General features: G+C 52.9%; 1 protein-coding gene across 1 annotated transcript; it reads right to left on the reverse strand.

Moving 5' to 3' along the window:
• Positions 1 to 13,235: 13,235 nt before the first annotated feature.
• On the reverse strand, positions 13,236 to 16,934 carry NXPH3 (neurexophilin 3). Its single transcript, XM_004377959.1, has 2 exons — positions 16,544 to 16,934; positions 13,236 to 14,143 (listed from the first exon to the last, which is right to left on the reverse strand). The coding sequence occupies exons 1-2, from the start codon at positions 16,595 to 16,597 to the stop codon at positions 13,439 to 13,441; spliced, it is 759 nt and encodes a 252-aa protein (XP_004378016.1). The 5' UTR covers positions 16,598 to 16,934; the 3' UTR covers positions 13,236 to 13,438.
• Between the last annotated feature and the right edge of the window lie 5,535 nt (positions 16,935 to 22,469).

Genomic DNA, 22,469 nt, shown 5'->3' on the forward strand with positions numbered 1-22,469 from the left:
GTAAGTCAACTCTAGAGAGGCAGTGTGAGCCAGCTCTAGTGTACTCCTGATATGGTTTCAAATTTATTTTCCAATATCTACATATCTCGTTGTTCCCTGTTATCCCACAGCACTTTAAAACGTACTTACGCAGCTTAATGGCAAAATGAAAAACTGCCTGTTTAGATCTCTGTATGACATCGATAAGATGAATCAGTAGTCTTATTGTACATTTTCATGTCTGGGTAAATTAGCACGTTTTTATTTGTATCTCTTACCGGTATTGGAAGTGTACATTTTATTGAAACTAATGAAAAATAGGCACATCATCCAACCTCATCTTAAGTCATTCCAGGGAATTGTGGCCCCCATAGTGCATCTTCCCTGGCCCATCACTTCTGAACAAAAGTTTAAAAAAAAAGAAAAGAGGAAGGACATTTGAGAGTGGTCAGCATGCCAATGGGTAATCCCCAGTGTTTTCTACTCCCACCTCTGCCTTGGTTTAGCCTTTTAAGAAAGTTTTTATAGCCCTTTCTGTTTTCTTTACCAATAATGCATTTATACATCCGATATACAGTATACCAGGGACTGTACTAGTTACTGAGGATTCCACAGTGAGTAAAACTGACTGCTCCTTGCCCTCATGGAGCTTAAATCTAATGGGACAAGAGCATCCTTAATATCCTACAAATACATAACGTCAAACCATGGTAAGTGCTCTGAAAGAAATACATAGGGTGCCATGAGAGCTTACAAGTGGGGACTTGATCTTATCGGGGGTGGGGCGAGGGGGTTGATCCAGAAAGGCTTCCCAAAGAAAACAGCTTTTGAAGTGAGAGCTGAAAGAAGTTGTCACTTTGGTAAAGTCAAGGAAGCGTATTCTACACGGAGGGAATTGCATACATGAAGCCCTGAGGCAGGAGCACTTGGTGTGTTCTAGGAGCCCAGAGAAGGCTGGGTGGTTGGAGTGTGAATGGGTGTGAGAGTGTGGAGGTGTGAGAGCAAGTTAGAAGCCTGATCTGGCAGGGCCCTTGTAGGTCACATTTTAGGACCTAGGTACTTAGAGCAATGGGAAAACCATTGGAGAGTTTTAAATAGGAGGGATGGCAAGATTTACATTTTAATAAGATCTTTGGCTAGGCTATGGAGGAGAGGAACACATTGGAATTCAGAGTGGAAGAAGACAAGAGATGATGGAACTTGAACTAGGGAGGTGGCAGAGCTGGAGAAGAGCAGATATATTTGAGAGATTTAGGGGGCAAATTTAACAGAACTTAATGATGGATTTGGATAGAGTAAGGACGAGGTTTCTGAGTTGCGTGACTAGGATGGGTTCACCAAAGTAGAGATCATTGGGAAGATAAACAGGTTTGAGGAAAATTAAATTCATTTTGGACCTATTGCTTATGAGATGCCTTGAGAATTACAAACGGAGTTATCAGGTGTTGAATTTATGAGCCTAGAGCTTAAAGGAGAGGTTGGGAAGACCAGTAAAGGGAGGTGAGCCACAAAGGAGAAAAAGTAGCCAGAGATATATAAGAAGAAAAAAATGAAGCCAAGAGAACCAAGGTAAAGTTTTGAGGAGGGAGTATAGGCAGTCCCCAGATTACGAGTGAGTTTCCGTTCCTAAGTCTGTCTTTATGTGGAATTTGTATGTAAATCGCAACAGTTAGGTACGGTTTGTGTCTAATGGCAGTCAAATGTTTGTCTTAGTATATATAGTGTACCTTTCTATGCATAAAAAAATTAAAGAAACACTTCCAGATACATTAAAACATCTTTAACATAGTAATACATCAATAACGTTTTGATGTGCTTCGCAATGTACTGCCAGTTTGTTAATTACGAACCATTGTATGTACCTCGAATTTTTAATATAATAGGCTTTACGTTTTGGTTTGTAACTACTACGGGTTTTACATAACACGGGGACTACCTGTAGTTAAAAGTGTCAAATGTTGTCAAGTAAGAGAAAGAATGAATTCCCATTGGAGCTGGCAACATGGAAGTCATTAGTGACTGTAGCCAGGGCCAGCCATTTCAGGGGAGGGACCCATCGGATTAAAGTAAGGAGTGGGTGGGAGGTGAGGAAATGGAGGCAGGGAGTACAGGCAAAGTTTTGAGGCTGTAGAGAAGGATGGCGTTAGGGTAGTAATAATTGGAGGAGGAAATTGAGTAGAGGGAGGTGTTTTTTTTTTTTTCTGTAGAATGAAAGAACCAGTTGCTGGCTAGTCAACTCTGACTCTTGGTGACCCCATGTGTGTCAGAGAAGAATTGTGCTGGGGGGGTGGGGCGTGGTGGTGATTCAGTGGTAGAATTCTTGCCCTCCATGAGGGAGACCCAATTGGATTCCTGGCTAATGCACCTCAAGCACAACCACCATCTTTTTGCCATTGGAGGCTTACGTGTTGCTATGATGCTGAGCAGGTTTCAGTGGAGCTTCCAGACCCATACAGACTAGGAAGAAAGGTCTGGCAATCTACTTCTGAAAACCAGCCAATGAAAACCCTATGGATCACAAATGGTCATGGGGATGGGGCAGGACAGGGAAGCGTTTTGTTGTGTTGTGCATGGGGTCACCGTGAATCGGGCTGGCTTGATGGCAGCTAACAGCAACATAGGATGAAAGAGACATGAGTCTATTTAAAGCTGCTGGGAAAGATCCAGTAGAAAGGAAGAGGTTAAAGATCAAGATCTAGTAAGGGAGTTAGTCTATACCATACCGTGAGGTTCTGAGAGTGCTGGGGAGAGGGGAGACGGAACGGGGACCCAGAACTGGGGCAGAGCGGGCCTTAGACAGGAAGAGAAGGGACAACTCCTCTATCTGGGTATGAGGAGAGTCCTGCAGAAACAATGGATGTGTTTGTCTGGAGGTGGGAAGTTGAGCAAAGTTTGTATCTGGTGACTTATATGTTTTTCAGTTTCAGGTAGGAAATTCGGTCAATGACTGAGAACTCCAGGGAAAGGGTAGGGGCCTGGAGGCTTGATCTGAACTAGTTGTTGGGGAGGAGTTGGTAAGTGTGCCAGCAGCGCTGATGGTCCAGCCAAGTTGGTGTTCAAAGAGCCTGGCTCTGATCTTCCTCCACCACTCATGATCCTGGCCAAAGTACTCGCCTGTGTAAGCCTTGGTTTTCTCATCTGTGGATGTATCTCATAGGGTTCTCATGAGAGATTAATGAGAAAATACATGTCAGATACTTAACATGGTGCCTAGCATTGAGTGAAAAGTTCCAGAAAGGCAAACTGCTGCTAATGTTATTGCTATGTAATTATTGTTTCTAACCTCAGCCATATGTGGCCTTTGAGTTCATTTCCTTTTAGGATTCCTTGGGATGGAATATGAATCTATGGTGAGACACTGAAATGGGTACCTTTCGGGGTGTGGGGATCTTCTGAAGCAGGATTAAATCTTGAAAAGGCATCTCAGTGGACCAGCTATGTGGAATCCTGCAGGACTCTGAGTTTCCACGAGCTCTCACCTGTTGTAATGTGTAGAAGAGGGAGAGCCCACAGAGGTCCCAGGAAGGACCCAGCCTGCATGGAATCAGTCACCTGGAAATAACTCTTTCAGTCTTCAGTTATGGTCATCACTGTAATCGTCAGAATCTCCAAAAACTAGGAGTGCTTGACATCAGGCATCCCAGAGTGGAAGGTAAGGGGCAGGGCAGAAGTGCCTCAGTTTGCAGATGTGGGAATAGGGATTGGGGAGAGGAAGTAAGTAGTCTGGGACCAAGGAGCTCTGTTTTTTGGGCTGTTGCTGTCTAACGAGGAGCCAGGGAAAGATGGATGCTACCTGCTAAATCACAGCCCATCTTCTCTGCACTGTCTTTCTTTTGCTTCTCTTCTTTTTTCTTTCCTTTCTGCCTCCCTCTTCTGTCCTTCTGGAGCATAGAAACTTCCATTTATTTCTCCCCTGTTTTCCTAGACATTTTCTTCCCCATCTCCATTTGCACTCACTAGAGTGACATCTTGAGCCTGATCCTGCTGCATTTAAAAAAAAAACAAAACAAAACCCTGCCTACAACGAGCCCTCCAGTTCTGATCTCTGCTGAGATGTGGCAGATGGCAGAGCCTAACTGAGTGGCGGCAGCCCCCCCCAGGCCTGGGAGCTGCCAAGACTGGTAAATGGGGCATTTATATACCTCTCCACAATCTCGTACCCCTCCCCACCCTCACTGACCCAAACCAGGACCGTTCTCCTCTACTGCAGACGCAGCCTGGCAGGGCTTAGCTGCCTCTTTCCCTGTGGCTCTTCCCCTTCCCTTTCTCCCGTTCCTGTGAAAGACTCCCACGATAGAAATTGAGTTCAGCATTCATTCGTGAGTCAACAGGACTTACCAACCAGCCCATGTGTACACCCTAGGCTCTTAGGCCCTCTTAAGGTGTGGAAGAAATGGTCACTCTAGGTCCGGTCCTCCGGGTGCTCACCATGTGACGGAACAGACACGATCCAGACATGAACCCAAGACAGGCATGTCTCACCGAGTTCACAAGGGATCATGGGGCCATGCAAACTGATGAGAAGCTGTGATCATCGGGTGGAGGTGATGAAGTCGGGTGAGGAGAGCAGAGAGCCGGGTTTGAGATCAGTGCATGGTGGGGATGGGGCAATGGCATCAGGATTCTGGGCTAGGTGAGACAGGGGGGCACCCCGTCTCAGCCTGGGGAGTACATGTGGCTGACTGCTCTCTGGATGTTTGACTCTTGTGTATTTCTAAGTAAAGACCCTTTGGCCACTGCTTTCTCTGAGCCTTATATTATGCTTATATATAGATGTCCCAGAGGCAAGTACACAGATAAAACCCCGGTATGCACCAGGAGCTGCTGGAGGGCCTGTAGAAGTGGGACTGTGGGCCCAAGGGGCAGTAGGAATGCAACCAATGCCCTGTTTCTTAACCAAAACCAAAAACAAAATCCTTGCTATCCAGTTGATGCCAACTCACGGAGACTGCTTGTGTTAGAGTAGAACTGCTCCATAGGGTTTCTTGGCTATAATATTTACAGAAGCAGATTGCCAGGCCTTTTCTCCCACAGAGCCACTGGGTGGGTTCAAACCACCAACCTATAGGTTAGTAGTCGAACACAAACTGTTTGCACCTCCCAGGGACCTTGTTTTTAACCAGAATTGAGGAAGACCAAAGTAGCGTCTTTTTTATAAGTGCCATCTTTTGTAGACCAGGACAGACTTGTGACTTCCCTCTGGGGTTTTTCCTGCACATTCTCCCTGCAGCAAGAAATGATGGAGCCCATGACCATTCTTCTCCCTACCTCCCACCGAAGCTTGACCAGGATCAAGGAGGGTCACACTATGGAACTTCCTTCATAGCAGCTAACCTTGAGCACTGACTCTGTGCCAAACATTGTTCCAAGCGCTTTACATGCTCCAACTTAAAGCCTCACAGCAACCCTCTGAGAGGTGGAGATCAGCCCCATCTTACAGATGGAAAAACTTGCCCAAGGTCATGTAATTAGGAAGTGACAGAGCAAAGATTTGAATCCAGGCATCCTGGCTCCAGAGCCCATGCTCTCAACCACTGCACTACATGGCTGCCCAGTAAAGAAAAAAGAGAAACCAGCCCCCTTCCTCTTCCGGTGAGGTCCTGGAGCCCACAACTCTGGGGTACCCGTGAACCCCAGTGGGGAGTGGGAGGGCCAGTCAGGATCTAGACGGTAATCTACACTGACGTGGCATGGTGCCTGTAATACAGAGCCAGGTTGATCCTCACAGTAACCATGTGAGCAAGTGGGGGAAGAAATACCTACCATCAAGACTCAGAGAGGTAAGGTCACTAGATGAAGATCACATGCAAAAAAGACTCAGACCCAAGTCTTCTCAAACATGTTAGCTGGGGCATGGCCTTGCTATGACCCCGAGGTGGCTCCCTAGGACTGACCAGTCCGTTCTTTCCAAGATGGGGCACTGTCCAAGCCATGGAGATCTGGGGTAAGAGAGGCTGGTACAATGGAAAGAGAAACCTTGGCTTTTGCTACAACTCTGAGTGACAGGGCAATTCCCTGCTCCTCTCTGTACCCCAGGAGTTAACTTGCATCTCGGACCTTTCTAGAGAAGACAACATACAATGTCAGGAACAGGTGGGAAGAGGGGTGAGCTGACACTGGCATGCTTCCATCATCCGCCTTTGCCCTCCCTGCCCTACTCTCTTCTAGCCAGGAGTACCTGGGAATGTTGGAGTGCTAATGGTGCAGCAGCTTGTCTTCCTGTTGTCACTTCCTCTCCCAAGCTGGCAAAATAAAAGCTGTGATCATGCCTCAGTGCACCATCCAATGAGGCATATCAGGGATGACCTCCCATGGAGTTTCATGTGCCAGGACACCTGGGTTCAGGTAGTTCCATTAAATACACCTCAGAGGAGTCACTGTCCAGCCTTTGGGAAGACTCCAGGCTAACTGGACAGGGGGAGGGGAGGCACATAACCCCTGCCCTCAAGAAGTCTCAAGTCTGAGCCGGTAGACACCTGCTGTTTGCAATTTCGTTAGTCTAGAAGGAGAATCTTCTGAATTTTGTGTGTTGGGTCTCGTGGCTCCAACTCTCCTCTCTTGGGTTTCTCCTTCCTCTTAGGGTTTCTTGCTTCAATCCCAGCCACTGACATCACATTGGCCCCAGTGGAACATATCTTCTAATGCTGTGGCTCAAATGTGAACCAAAACCTCTTCCCCTGGATCTCTTGGCAGAGTGGAGACCAGCTGCAACTTTTTGAGGCTTTGTTAAACAATATTTGTTGAATGAATAAGTACGAAGGGAGAACAGAAGGGGTATTAGTGCAGGATGTCCACAAGGCTTAAAAATAGCCCAGCTTATCACAACAGAGGGTCCTGGACAGAGCCGGAGAAAAATGTAGAACAAAATTCTTACTCAAAATTCTTTACTCAAAGAAAAAAAACAGACTTACTGGCCTGACAGAGACTGGAGAAACCCTGAGAGTGTGGCCCCCGGACACCCTTTTAGCTCAGTAATGAAGTCACTCCCGAGGTTCACCGTTCAGCCAAAGATTAGACAGCCCCATAAAACAAAACGAGACTAATAAGGCACAGCAGTCCAGGGACAAGGACTGGAAGGCAGGAGGGGACAGGAAAGCTGGTAATAGGGAACCCAAGGTTGAGAAGGGACAGTGTTGACATGTCATGGGGTTGTTAACCATTGTCATAAAACAATATTATACTGTTTAATGAGAAACTATTTGTTCTGTAAACCTTCATCTAAAGTACTATTAAAAAAAAAAAAAAAAAGCCCAGCTTACAGAGTCTGGTTGCCGAGCCTGCCCTTGCAGGGCCTTGGCAGGCTCTGGCCTAGCCTGGGGTCCTTCCCTCTGCCTTCACAGGGAAGAGCTAGTTGAGACCTAGCACCATAGAAGTCCCTCCTCACTAGTCCCCAAGAAACCACATGGCCCTCTGCAGCCCACCTAAGTCACTCCCTTTTGCCTCCCCATGCCCAGGTGAGTGACTCTTTGAGGAAGGACCCTGTTCATAGGGGACAGCTTTCCTCGGGCAGATGCAGAGGAACCCCATTTCTTAAGCCAGGCTAACCCGTGAGAAATCAGAGCCATGCCTGCTCCTACCCTGAGTGTCCTGGGCAGGGCCAGCGTCTCAGAAGGGCTCAGACCTGGCCTTGAGCAGGCTGGTCTCAGTGTAAGCATAAAACCAACATTGATTGACAACTTCAGTTAGAAAGCCTGGTACTCCGCAGCCAGGGGCCTGGTTTGCCCCACTCAGCCACTTGGTTGTACCCCATAGGCCAAGCCAGGAGCATGGACTGCATTGGCCGTCCAATGCAGCTGGTGCTTACCAGGGTGGGAGAAGCCCCTCGCAACCCTGGGCTCCCTGAGTGATGAAGGGGCGACCACCGCTCTGCCCCGTCAACATCCTCTTGCCATCACAGGCCCCCTTCTGCCTTGGACTTCCAAAGCTGTGTTGTTACAGGTAATTAAAGGGTTTTAATTAAATTAGGATCCCATCTGGCTGGGAGCAGTCAGGCCCTTAACGAGGATTGTGTGTCACCAATATCAGAATGTGGATGGGGACTCAGACATGTGGCGGCTGAATTTGGGGACTTGGAGGCCTTTTAGATGGGTTAGAGCCCCTCGAGGGCTCCCTGCAATGCAGCAGCAACTTGTTCCACCTAAAAATGGGGGCTGTGTGCCTCATGCTGGAGAGGGGAAGAGATCAGAGCTCTTCCCAGTTTGTTCTTGCCTGTGAGTCTATAAAACCCCTCTGGTGTGTGGCAAGCATCGTCTCAGTTCTACAGATGAGGAAACTAAGGTCCACAGAAGCAAGGTGCTCAAATAAACCCATTGAATCAGAATTAGATGTAACTGCAAGAAATGGAGACCCAAAGCATAGTGGCTTAAATAAGATATAAATTTTTTATTTTCTCTCACATGAGAGTCTGAAGGTAGACTTCCTATCCCGCAAAATTTTCAGGGACCAAGACTTCTTCCAGCCTACCACTCTGCCACCTCTATACTGTAGGTCTTGTCTGCCTGGTCTAAGACGGCAGCTAGAACTCCAGCAATCCAGGGGTGGATTAACCAGGAAGCAAGGAATGCAGGGGCTTACTTGTGTTTACTTAATAATCTGTAGTGCACAATTTCACATGGGTTTCACTACATCTTTGATTATCATGAGGCAGAACCAGGACACAAACTCAGGATTCGTACCCCCAGCCTTTCACCTATCCACACCAGGAGCAGGGTCGAAATGACCATAATCTCATCTCCAAAAACAAAGAAAAGAGGAAGTAACACTTGTAAGCAACTCATTTAATTTTTCCCAACGGTGCTCCCCGGTATGTAGATCCCTAGTTTTGCATATAAAGAGGCTCTGGGAGATTATGTTATTTGTCCAAGGCCACCCAGCTAATAAGCGACAGACCCAGGATTGAGACCCAGGTATAGCTTCCTGCCACACCCACATTGCCAGCATTGGCAGCCTCTGTGGTTCAGGAGGTGCCAGCTTGTCCCTTGAGACCACCTGGAAGCCCTTAACTAGGCGTCCTTCACTTGTAATATTATCAGGCCAGCCTTGGGGCCTGGCAACCTTACAGGAAACAGGGTCCCCTGCAGAATCAGAATCTACCCAAGTGGTGGGCACCACGTCCCCTCTGCCATTTGTGCCTTGACAATGGTGGCAGCTGCCACTCCAGGACTTTGTCACAATCGGTAGGTGCCGCCCCCACCCCATCTTTGTTCTGCCTGGTGGGGCCGGTGGTACCTCTTCCTGCCCGTCACCCCAGTCCCCGGTTCTCCTGGCAGCACCACAGGACTCAGTATCTGCGGAAGTAACATTTCTCTCTCCCTCCCACTCCCAGTCATGACATTGGATTGCTTTCCAACACAGAGCAACCAGTTCCGAGTGTCCTCCACACACCCCCTACACATGCCCACTCAATGGCCCAGGCCGCTGGGCACCCCGTGACCTTCAGCTACCTCCACCTTCATCAACACCCTTCCCTGGCTTTCCTCCCCACCCACCCACCATGTGTAGCTCTGAGCAATGGGCCTCTCCACAGAGCCTGCCACATGCAAGGTCACCAGCATCCTGCTAAGGAGGGGGAAGGGGTGACTCAGTTCCCGCTTGCTCATCCCGAGGAAGGAGGATGGGAGGGGGCGGGGAGAAGGAACCCAGACACCATTCACTTTTGCCTTAAGCTTTAATAAGAAGACTCAGCATTGCTGCCAGTTGGCCTACCATTTATTCCCTCTTATTAGCAGCACAGACTGCTAGGAAGTGTCACCCCATTAGAGACAGGAACGCTGAGGCCAAGGCAGCGCCTTCGTGCAAAGCTGAAGGGCAGAGGCAGCCTCCAGGTGTTCTGACTCTTAGAAAACAACACGCATTCCCCTTCCTCCATATTACAGCTCTTGCCCTCAGGGAGACTCCAATCCAATGAGGGAGGCACAGGCCCTGGCCTCAGGGGCTCCCCAGTCTGATGGGCAGCTCCCCAGCTAGATTGAGTGGCTGAAGGAGCTGGACCACGGGACCAGAACCTGGTGAATAAACAGTCTGAGGAGACTCCAGATTGCCCTAAAAGGCAATGGCCAGGGAGGCTGCAGGGGTAGGGCGAGGGTAAGCTAGACCTTCTTTCTGGGGGAGAAGACAGGCTTCTTCCAGAGAAATCTCCCCTGTAGTGCTTGAATAACAAGCGTGGAAGGTCAGAGGAGCAAAAGCACTATGTGGTGACTGGGGACCCCCAAGGAATGCCATAGAAATTGCTTACCAAGGGCAGTAGGGGGTGGCATCCTCCTAGCCAGAGGTAGTTGGATAGATCCCTTACACTTGTAAGGACCAAGGGGCACAGGAAATACCTGGTAATGGCAAGAATAGCAGGGACGAGAGCGCTATTCCAAGGAATTAAGCTTTGGGAGGAAATCTGTTCGCCAGATCCTAGCCGAGAAGTTACTAAGGAAGGCAGAAAAGGAGAGCTGAGCTGCAGAGCGTGTGTGTGGGTGAAATGAAGTTATTAAAATGGACCCACCCCCTGCTCAGACAGAACTCTCTGCCAGGAAGTCCTGGCCATCCAGCTGTCGGCAGCGTCTGGCTCTCCATGGGAAGACAAAGGCGGGTGCGGGTGGGTCAGAGTGTCCCTCCAGGTCGCGATGACAATTCAACCAGGACACACCGGGCAGGAGTCTAGGGCCACCAGCCCTGCTGATCCTTCTCTTCCTCCAGTGCCCAGAGGGCTGTGGGAGGTGCTGAGCTCCAGTGGGTGGCCGCAGGTGGGAAGAAACTGCAGATTCCAGCAGCCCGAAGCACCATGGCATGGTCCAAGCCCCCAGACCTCTCTGAGTTTGAAGCGCTCGTCCCTGCGATGGGCAGGGAGAGAGTGGCATGGAGGGAGGTGCGTGTCCTAAATGTCTGCTCAGGAGAGAGCCCCAGGAAGCATTGTGCAGGGGAGAGCAGCTGGAATAGGAGGTGAGCTCAAGCCCCCTGCCTTTCCTGGGGCACTTCATACAATGTGGGGCTTCAGCAAGCTGGCATCTAAGGCCTCGTCTCTGCTCTGCAGTGTGTGAGGGGGAACAGGCCTGCACTGAGTACTGATGGGCTGGGGCTGGCGAGACCACCTTATCATCATGCTAGGACATTCCTCACTGTGGCTACCCAGCCAACAGGGATCCAGGAGACCTGGGTGCTGCCCTCCCAAAAGAGCAGACCTAGAACAACCTTCAGCAAAGGGACTTTGATCTTGATGGTGGGGCTTCAGCCTTCCCCTTGCTGAGCCCCAAAAGGCCCAGCTAATGCCCGGGCCAGGTGCCACCGACAGGAGTCATCCATCCTGAGGCCCCTCTCCTCTCAGCTGGGGAAGGAACTAGCTGCTCCCAAGCCCCTTTCTGTCCCTACCCGACCCTGACCTGTTCGTTCACTAGCGTGTTGTCAGATGAAAACCCTAATACCTTGGTTCTCAGAAAGCTCCCTTGCCCAGGAGGCACCCCAGGGAGGAGCAGATGGAAATTACAACTGGGAGAGAGCATGGGCAGGGTCTCTTCTCCTAGTGAGCCAGAGCCAGAATGGAATGGAGCGGTCATCTGAGTGTGGTCCCTGGGCCAGCAGCATCAGTATCCTCCTGAGACTCATTAGAAATGCAAATTCTTAGGCCCATGCCCAGACCTACTGAATCAGAGACCCTGGGGTGGGACCAGCAACGTGTGTTTCAACACAGCCTCTAGGTGATTCTGATGCACACTCACATTTGAGAATCACTGGACTAGGACTGTAGGGTCGCTGTGAGTTGGAATTGACTCGTTAGCAATGGGTTGGTTTCGGGACTAAGCAAAGAGGGGTCCTGGTAGCACAGTGGTTAAATGCTCAGCTGCTAACCGAAAGGTTGACGGTTTGAATTTACCAGCCACTCTGCAGGAGAAAGAGTAAAGATAACGGCCTTAGAAACCCTATGGGGGAGGTTATACTCTGTCCTATAGGGACACTATGAGTTGGAATTGACTCTATGGCAATGGGTTTTCCGGACTAGGCAAGCCCCTCATTTCATAGAGGAAGAAACTAAGAGAGACCCAAAGAGAATGGACTGGCCCAAGGCCACATAGCAAAATAATGACAGAGCTAGGACACTCCCTGCCCCCATCTCTGGCCACTGCCCACTGCAAGGCCTACCCAGAGGGCAGTTCATGGAGGGCAACAAGGAACACCCTTAATTGGCCCATTCCTCCTGCTAGCTCTTCCTCCTGGAGCTGCTCTTGCAGATGCCACCTACCAGTGCCAAACTGTGTTCACGCGGCTTTTCCAGGGCTGGATCTCATAGCCTGGGAAGGGGGCTGGAGAGGGAGCCTGAAGCCTTCAGTGAGCACAGCTCCTACATCTGTTGAGACCCTGCGGCTCTGGTCTCCAGGACCCGCTGCCTCTGAGAAATGTTGCCTGCACTGGGAATGCATGGGAGGGCCCTTTCTCCTGGACAACTCGGACTCTAAGGCCCCGGGAAAGCTTTATTCCCTACTCCAAGAACAAGATTTTGCAAACGGAAGTCAACAACCAAGGCAATGTCACAAGACCTCCCCTCCCCTCCCCCTGCCCACAGACAGATACTACAAAACAGATCCAGTACCTTCCCACAGTCCATCTCACCCAAGCTGCTAAGGGCCCCACGGGGAGAGAGGAGGCTGTAGCCCAGTCTGATGGGCAAGGTTGACCATCGAGGGACCACTGTCTGGGACAAGGAAGCCCCTAGAGGAGCCAGCAGGAGGTGGGGTCAGGGAGGGACACATGGCACCCCCATGGGCTTCCACCTGTGGCCTCTGTTGCTGGGAGGACCACGATTGCCCTCTGTCTCAGCTCAAGGACTGGTGTCCCCTCAGCAACAGGCTGGGTGGGAGTGGGGAGAGCTGGCAGAAGAGGGAATTTTGGAGAGGAGTGGTGTGGCCAGAGGCAGATGTTCTATTTGTTCAGACATCAAAGATCCCAAGAGTCACCACGTTAGCCTCATGCTGTGCTAGATCAAGACAAGGGGCTTAGGACTGTCCACTGGACTGGGCCAGAGAATTCTTCCTGCCCCCACCCTACCCCTGACTCTCAGTAATCCCAGTCTCAGCCATTCTTAGTTGTCCCCTTAGAGTCCACACTGATGAAGTGCTCCCTCTTCTTGTTGCTGTCCTTTCTCAGTGTGGCAGGGAGGTAGCCAAGGTTTTAGGCTCTTCTCCATGACTAGCTGGGGGTTACAATGTTCTTCCTGTCCCAGGGGCTTCCTGGAACTAGCATCTTCTTGTCTCTCAGTGTGGAAAGCCCCGGAAGGCTGCTTCTGTGCTCTAAGCGCTCCAGAACCTCAGGTTGGGACCAGCATATGGGACCCCTTCCCCTCCGCCTAAGACTTGGCCCTGGCTCCACTTGGCATCTCCTCTTCTCCACCCCCCTCCCTGCCCAGTGTCCACACAGATGGCTCTCTCCCTGGGCAGGCCTGTCCTCCAGCCCTGGCCTGGCCTCTGTGGCCTCCCCAGGGTCATCCGGAAGGGTAGTAGGGGGTATCACTATGGTAGTTGTAATCTGGGCACACCTTCTGCACCAGCCGGTAGTCTGTGCTGTAGAAGGCGATGTAGACACAGACGACTTTGAAGGGCTGGGAGCAGCTCCAGGTGGCTGAGCTTTGGGAGTGGTCTCGGGAGCAGGTCTTGGCTGGGTCATGGGTGCAGAGCGAGGTCCGGCGGCCCCGTTCCACCTTCTCCCACTCCATTCGGCAGTTGAAGATCTTGGAGGCCTTGGCTTCGATGAAGATCTGCTGCTCCTGGTGGAACTCCACAGCCTTGCTAGGGGGCACAAGGCTGATGGAGATGTTGCCCTGGCCTGTGGCATTGTGTCGGAAGTAGACGCTGAAGGTCCCGTTGCCATGGTCCACGATCTTCCCCGTGACAAGCAGGTTCAGGGCTACTGTCTTGATGTTGGAGTAGAAGTCTCCCCAGCCAAAGATCTTCTTCACTTTGGCTGAGGGTGGGGGGCTATGGACTGGGCGATTGGGGGGCTGCCCAAGGACGCCCCATGCCTCCCCAGGTGGAGCCAGCAGCCCTAGGAGGGTAGAGTTGGCCATGGGGCGAGACTTAGGTGAGATGTGGCCCCGCTTCCGAGGAACCCGGGGCCGGGGCTGGCTCTCATGGTCATCGTGCTCGGCGTCTTCCGAGCTGGGGGGACCATCATCCCGGCCACAGATGACCTATGGAAAGAGTTGGGAGGAGAGTGAGAGCCCTGTCCCCAGAGGACCCAAGTATTTGCTCCATGCTCCTCATCACCAGCATCATTGCTGTCCCTGACCCTTCCACTCTGACTTGGCAGTGAGGAGCCTCTGCACGTTGCCAGCTTATGTTGGGGATCGGGCATATACTCTGGCTCGTTTCATGGTCCCATCTCATGTTCTGACGAGGTCATCCCCACCTCCTCTCCCCACTGTCCTGCCTCCGTTCAAAGTCTGTAAGGATGGTCAAGAATTCTCTCCAGTGGATGGCTGCACTAGAGGCACCTGGTTCCTAACCCCGGGGAGTCCCCAGTCTAATGGGGGAGGCACAGCTTCTGATCTTGGGAGAACCTCCATCCAATGGTAGAAGCATCATCCCTGAGCTGAGAGAGCCCCAATCTGGTAAGAGCGGTAGAGTCCTTGCCTCTGTGAAATTCCCAGGCTGATTGGGGAGGCACAGTCTCTGCCCTCAAGAAGCCCTGAGTCAGATAGGGGAGCTCCATGTCCATCCTGGGAGGGCCCCCGGTTGGACAGGAGAGGTACAATTACCACCTTATAGACTTCCTAGTCTGGTGGTAGAAATAGCACCCTACCCTAGGTTAGTTTCTACCCTCAGATGCAAAGGGAATCCACAGACAGTGGACTAAGCGAACCGGGTGAGATTCTCTCTCAAGTACAAACGCAATTTAGGTTTTGGCAGGAGGACTACGGGGAGACCTGAAGTGGATTCCACACCCAGGATGGCTGAGGGTGTGGAAAGCCAAACAGCACTCTGGGGAACATTGATGATGACATGCCGAGACTTGACTTGCATTATCAGGTGGTTCTTATTATTCCCATTTTGCAGGTGAGGACACCAGGTCTCAGAGGTTACATCACTATAAGGCTAAGGTCACAGAGGGACCAAGTCAGCCCTCCCATTACACCACACATTCCCAGGCCAGATGTATTCTTTTAAAGGGGTTTTAGCCAAGCCCCATGTCCACACAGAATCCTGTGAAATACCTTGCTGAGGCTCCCCCTGCCTCTGCTGGGTCAGCTACCGCCACAGGCCACACCTCTGGAAGCTTCCTGGAGGAACTGTGGGAAGGGCCTCAGGCTGGCTTGACCCAGCTCAAACACCCATGGCTCTGGAGGGCTTCAGGGAGTTGACAAGGTTTCCTGAGGCACTCGCTGTGTGTCTGCTCAGCTTTTGAAAGAGAGTCATCACCCTGTGTGTCTGTGTTACCAGCACCAGGGGCACCAACTCCGAGCGGGCAGCATCTGGATCTGTCGGTCACCCTGGGATGAGGGTGGGAGAATGTCCGAGGGGCTGGGGTCTGGAGGGCTCCAAAGGAGCTTTGGGTCCTCATGCCCCCTGTTCTGGCTATGGTCATGCCAGCAGATGTGCGCCGTGGCCATGCCCATCACACTCCAGGCCCCAAGGATGGGGTGGAGTAGAGGGACAGCCAGGAGGGGGAGGCTCCTGGGGATGGGCTCAGGGTTCCAGACCTGTGTGCACTTGTCCCTAGGGGCCCCAGCTGCATGGCTGGGAGATAAAAAAGGGCAGTCGGTGGGGATGTGAGAAGAGAAGGTTCCTGAACACTGAACTAGGGGTGAAGGCAAACGGGAATATTGTTTAAAGATAAGGTGCAGATCCAGACGGGGGGCCGGGCCCTCGCTTCTCCATGACAGGATAATGGGGCGGGGGGGCTTTGGGCCAGAGGGGAGTTAAGCCCTAGGTTGGGGTGGGGGGTAGGGTGCCCCGGCGTCCTGGCCGCCGGAAAGCCACCAGCGAGCGCTCGGGGAGCGGGCTCGGGGCGCTCTGCTCAGCTGCTGCGAGCGCCCGGGGCGGGAGCCGCCAGCCCAGGTCCTGTGGGGCTCGGGCTGCGCGCAGCCGGGAGAAGAGAGGAAAACAACAGGCGGGGAGGGAGGGAACGGGAGAGAAGGCGGGAGCGAGGGACGCGGGGCCAGCTCCGCGTGCTGGGGGACCCAGTGCCGGGGCCCTCCGGGTCCACGAGGGCAGCTGAAAGGTCCACGCCCCCCTCACCCGGCAGGTCACCATCTCCACAACCCACCTCCCTTCCACGCGTCCCAGGCCCCGGGCAAGGGTCAGGTAACCCTTGGCGACCCGGCTCCCAGTCTTCTCCCCAGCGCAGGTCGCACCTCCCGCCACCAGCAGCGGAGTGGGTGGGCCAGCCAAGCACCCTCTCCCCGCCCCTATTAACCCTTCCTGTCCAGTCTCCGGCCTCAGACCCGCCCTCTCCCCCGGCCTCCGGTCTCCCTCTTCAGCCCTAGGATGACGAGGGGAGGGAGAAAGTTTCTGGGCACGGAAGCTTGCCGTGCTCTCCCCCAATCCTCCGGGCCCGCGCCCCTGCGCCCGGCTCCCTGCAGACCACTCACCAGATAGAGGCTGCCCTGCACTAGGAACACGAAGCAGCAGCGAGTCAGTTGCATCGTCCTTCTCTGCTCTCGTCCCTTTTCTCGCCTCTTTTCCTTTCGGGGTCCGGGGCCCCCTTTTCACCTCTGCTCCTTTAGGCTCCGGTGGCTCGCGGCCCTTCCCTTTGCCAATCTTCCAGGACCGACCCCGCCCCCTTCGGTCCAGCAGTATAGCCACCGCCTCCCTGCACTGGTCCAGCTGCGCGCTGCGCGGCTCCCGAGGTCCCAGATGTGCTCCCCGAGGGCCTCGAAGGGCCCCAGCTGCGCTGTGGTTCCGCCGCTCCAGATATGCGCTCGGCGCCCCCCTCGGTTCCAGCTGCGCCGCTCTCGCCCAGATGTGCTGGGGACCCGCGCGCGCGCCCGTCCCCGGTGCTAATTCCCCAGGCCAGACGGCCCCTCCCGCCCCGTCGCGGCACGCCCCCTGGCGGACGCCCCTAGTCAAGCCGAGCCCGGGCCGCCCGCTCCCCGCGCAGCGCCCCGCCAGACTGGAGTGCTCCTGGCGCCCAGGCGGCTCCCGCTTCCTCGTCCCTCCCACTGGCTGCGGCGGCGGCGGCGGCGGCGGCGGCGGGAGCGGCGGCAGGTACAGTGAGCCCAGCCGGTTACCTCCGGAGTTAACTCCTCCCCTGCCGGCCCGCAGCCTGGGAACCTGGGACGCTCGCTTTCCAGCCCCAAGGGGGCAAGGTGCGGGGGCTGAGTAACTCTGTTGTGGACGAAGAGAGAGGATGATGGCCAGGGAATGGGGACCCTGCCTTTTCCACCCCTCTGGCAGGGCGCCTATTCCCTCGGAGAGGACATCGGGAGTGTGCTGCTTTCCCACCCCCTCGCCTGGGAGACCTGGAATTTGGAAAGGTCATTTTTTCCAAACCCATTCTAATAACGAAAAAAAAAAAAAGTCTTCCTTATTGTCAAGGTAGCTTATCTGCACAGCCTAAAGGCCACTCTCTCCCTGCAAGACTTGCTTCTGTGCTGAGGGAAGTTCTTCTAAGTGTCTAGCCTGCACTCCTTTTGCTATAATGTCAGTTCCCTTCCTCTTTCCCTTACTCAAGGGGCTGCGGTAGTCCGTTGGCCTTCTCAGTCCAATCTTTGTGACAAGAAGCTTATGGCTTTCTTCAGCCTCTCCTCTCCTCTCTGGGGCCCTGGTGGAAAAGGCTGCCTGCCAGGGGCCAGGAGGAATTTTGTGGCTGGGACCTGGAGTAAGCTTCCTGAAAAGCTCGAGAGGGGTGGGCATGGTCTCCCTGGAGGCTGCCCCTCCATTCTTCACTCCCTACCCCTCCCTGTGGCCCAGCTGGCAGCCAGGCTGGAAGATGAGGCTCCTTCCCACTGGGTCCCTGCAAACCTCTGAGGGAAGGAGGAAGAACAAGACCCTGATCTGAGATCACCAAAGATGGGCTGCCCCCATCACCTGCCCTCCTTATCTTAGGTCTTCTCCTCCAATCCGGGGCTCCTTTAGTCTTCAGAAAAATCAAAAGTCAGGCCCTGGCATCCCTGGGAGACTGTGAGGGTGAGAAGTACCCCATCATTTGGAGTGGCCCCTAGCCTGGGCTGGGCCGGTGGGGTGCAGCTGGGTGGTTGCTTTGCTGTGGCCCTCCAAGGCCTAGATTGGTCCCTGGCTGCAGCCCCAGCACACACCCAGCCTCCTCCCCCACCATATGCCAGGCGGGTGCAAGAGGAATGCAGATGAATCTTAATATTATCCTGGGCCAAGTGCAGTGAGAGAGGCAGATTCTGCAGAAGCCAGACAGCATCACAGAGCCCCCTGCGTCCTCTAGGCACCCTGGGGTGTACCAGGATTCAGCAGCCCTTCCCTTGTTGGGGGTGGGGGGAGGGGATGCATACCTAGTCAAGGACCCCCAAAGCCAGGGGAGGATGGAACAGGTAAATCCTTGTCTGGCCTCCCAGCCCCTAGTCGCCAGGGAGGAAGAAGCTGCTGGCCTGTGTGTGGGCAGCAGGTTCCGGTGCTCAGTGAAGCAGAGGTGGAACTAGGCCCACTCCTTGTCCATCTCCAGAAGGTCCTGTCCCCTGGAGAGCCGTGTGGCCCAGCAGAAAGACTGCAGGCTTTTAGGCAGAGAGTCCTGGTTTCCACTCCAGGCCTAGCTGTGTGACCTTGGGCAGGTGGCTGTGGTTCTCTGATGCTAGTTTCCTGACCTGTTGTTGCAAGAACGAAATGAGACAAGATGTGCAAACAAAATGCAGGCACAATGGCTGGCGGACAGTCATAGGAGTGCAGTAAATGGAAGTTCTCGCTTTTCCACTTCCCACACATTGTCTCTGGCAGCTCCTGCTAGGCTTGCCCTCACTCCCCTCTTGGTCATTCCTGGCTCTCACTTCCTTCAAGTGCCCCCTCCACATTCATCCATCAACCACTGGCCGAGCATGTCCTCAGTGCCAGGCACCACTCCAGGGGCTGGAATACAGAGATGAATGGGACACCATCCCTGCCCTCAAGGACCTCACCGGCCAGTGCAGAGCTGAGACAGAAAAATCGATAACTATAACAGTGTGGTGAGTAGAAAAACAGATGCTTGTTGAAAGCATTATGGATGCACTAAGGAAGGGGGGTGGGGGCAGGGAGGGTTCAGGGAGGGCTTCCTGGAGGAGGTGAGGCCTGGAGGAGGTGAGGTTAGGTTGTGAGGAGGAGACAGTCAAAGGCTGTTCCTGTCAGGGGCACTGAATGATCAAAGGTCTGGAGGCTGGAACTGGAAGCACAGAGGGGAGGCTGAAACTCAGGCTTGGGACCAGGTAATGGAGGGTCAAAGGGTTGGGACCTTTGTTTATGAAGAACCTTTGAAGGCTTTTAAGGGGTTGGTAATTACAGTCAGATTTGTATTTTTTTTTTACAGCTTTTTGAGAGTTCATTGGATATAGAGAGACTATAGCGTGGCTATGAGTCGAACTGACTCAATAGCATCTAACAGCAATAACAACGAGAGGGAGAAAAAGGTCCCTGGGTGGCACAAACGGCTTGCTCTTGGCTACTAACCTATAAGTTGACAGTTTGAACCCACTCCGCAATGCCGTGGAAGATAGGCCTGGTGATCTGCTTCTGTAAAGATTACAGCCAAGAAAACATTATGAAGCAGTTCTACTCTGTAACACATGAGGTCACCATGAGTTGGGATCAACTTGATGGCGATGAGTTTTTTTGTTTTTGAGTGAAGAAGAGAAGGAGGGAACTAGTAGGGGATAAACACGGTGGTCTGGGGAGAGAGAAAGAGAGGGAGACTGAAGACATTTTTAGGAAGCAAAATGATCAGGATTTGTGACTGAAATGAGGGAGGAGGAGGGAAGAGGGAGCCACGTATGACCCCCAGGTTTCTGACTTGGGCAACAGACCAGATGACTGCTGAGCGGGCACCACGGGCGTGGGGAGGGGGTGGTGGGGGCGGCTTTGGCCATGTCAAGTCTGGGTGCTCTTGGTCATCCAAGGGCAGAAAGAAGGCTAGCCTAGGATGCTGTAGGGGTGGAGGGTGCAAGGGGAACAGGGAGCATGGATGGAGGAGCTCTGGGCACCCTGGCATTTAAGGGGTGGGCGGAGGAAGAGCAGAACCCCAACGATCCTGGGGAGGAACTGTCAAACAGGGGCAAGAAGGATGGTGGGGGGGCTGATTCTGGAGCAGTGGGGTTCTCATACTTGAGTGTGCCAAGGAGGGTGGGGGTATTGTACAATATGCAGATACGAGGATCCTACCTAGATAGCCTTAATCCATAGATGGGAGCCCAGGAATAGGTATTTCTTACAAGCCCCTGCCCCCACCCCAGGCGATTTTGATGGAGGTGGCATCTTGATAAACCCTGGGCAGTGGCAGGGAGGAGGGAGTGGTCACCAAGGCAAAGGATAAGAGAGGCCAAGTAGAGACAGAAAAGTAACCCCTGGGTTTGGCTGAGATGCCTCTGGCATCTTTACCTGACCTTGGTCCCTCCAGCTGCTCCAGGTTGGGAAGACAGACCACAGACACAGTAAACTCGGTCATGCACCAAGCCTGGTACAGCTGTGCTGGAGGTAACAGCCAGGGCATGTCTGCCTGGCATTTAGGCTCGCCTCTCTGCCTCCCTTAGTGCCCACTACAGTGCCCTGTACCCAGTAGGTACTCAATGAAGGAGGTAGAACTGAATGGACTAGTCCCACCCCTCAGCCCCAGCCTCCTGTGTGCCCATTTGCAGCATGGGTGTGCGTGGCTGGGCATTTGTTTCGCACCTCTGATGCTTTTACCTGTTTCCATCTACCCTTGGAAGAACCCTGTCCTTCCCCCACCCACTCCTCCAGGGCTGCAGGAAAGACAACAACACAGTGGACGCCTGATTGGTGCATATTAATTGACTGGGAAATGGGGTTCCTGGTGGTTTGAAAGGCAGAGTAGATGCCCTTGAGCTGACTGGAGCCGAGAGGGCCGGGGGAGAGGCGAGAGTAGATCATTATTGTTCATAATCTCTCCTGTTTACCTGACAATTTGCAGTTTTAAAGTGGTATGGTAGAGTGTTATGTATGGGGTACTAGGGGCAGCCCAAAGGGAAACCCTAATTCAAATGATGGGGTCAAGGTCAAATCTTAAAGAAATTTAGTCTTAAATGAGGTGTAGATCAGCCCAGGTGGGAGGGGAGAAAAGAACCTTCCAGGCAGAGGAAGCAACTCATGCAAAGGACAGAGATGAAAGCAAGCCCAGGAATGGGGTTCTGATGAGGACGAGATGAAAGACCCATTTGTTCCACAAATAGTTATCGAGTGTCTACTTTTATGTGGGTCCTAGGCTGGGGGTGGGGGTACAGCTGCAAACAGGAGAGACTGCAGTCCTTATTCTCATGGAGAGTTTGAGCTGTGGGAGAGACAGAGATTAAATAAATAAGCTCAAGAAAACAGAAGCTTTGAGATGTTGGTAAGTGGGTGAAGGAGAAGAATTGCAAGTTCTGAGTGAGAGAGCGACGTAGGGGTCATAATTTACCTGGGAGGGGTCAGGGAAAACTTGTATGAGGATGTGACATTTCAGCTGAGATCTGAAGGATGAGGAGGCATTGGCCAGCCTTAGAGCTGAGGGAACAGCCTTCCAGGCAAAGGGAACAGCACATGCTAAGACCCTAACACCAAGAAGAGCTTAGTGCATTGGAGGAGGCGAAGGAGCTGAGTGTAGTGAACACATGGAGAGAGTGACACCAGAGAGGTAGGCAAGGGCTAGATCTCGCAGGGCTTCGTGGGCCTGGTTAAGTGTTTTGGGTTTTATCCTGTGATTAAATTTTTTTTTGTTTTTTTGACTGCATTTTAAGCAAGGGTTAAATGTGCACTTTAGAAAAACGACTCTGGTGGCAGTAGGGAGGGTGGATTTGTGAGGGTGGGTGAGACTGGAGTCTGCGAGGTGACGGTAGTCTGAATTAGAGCAAAGGCAGTGGGGATGGTGAGGAGGGGATGGCCTCGCAAGACGTTTGAGGGGTGAGATAGAGAGGAGTCAGACTCTAGGACGTGGGGGTTGATGACTTAAAGATGACCCCCAGCTTTCTGGCCTGGGGAACACAGGATGAAGAGCAGGTTTGCAGGAGAAGCTGCAGCACCCTGTTCTGCACAGGCAGAGTGTAAAGTGCTGCAGGGTGCAGTGAACAGCTGCGTGCAGAGTGGAGGTCAGGCTGGAGGGACAGGACTGGGAGGTATAGGAGCCTCGAGAGTCATCACAGGTGAACTTGCAAAGGACAGAGCACCAGGGAGGGTGCAAAACAGGGCTCCCAGGGCCAGTCATGTAGGAAGAAGCGAGGAAAGATGGAGGATGGGGCAGAGAGGGCCCAGGGAGCCAGGAAACAGGTGGAAAACACCTAGCCCTGAGGACAGCTGCCCACTAACGTCCTAGAACCACATAGCCTCAGGCCTTGAGAGGTCATTTTGTCCATCCCCCTGCCTCTCACAGGATCT

The sequence above is a fragment of the Trichechus manatus genome, unplaced genomic scaffold (genome assembly GCF_000243295.1).
Source record: "Trichechus manatus latirostris isolate Lorelei unplaced genomic scaffold, TriManLat1.0 scaffold00054, whole genome shotgun sequence".
In the NCBI taxonomy this organism is placed as follows: Eukaryota; Metazoa; Chordata; class Mammalia; order Sirenia; family Trichechidae; genus Trichechus; species Trichechus manatus.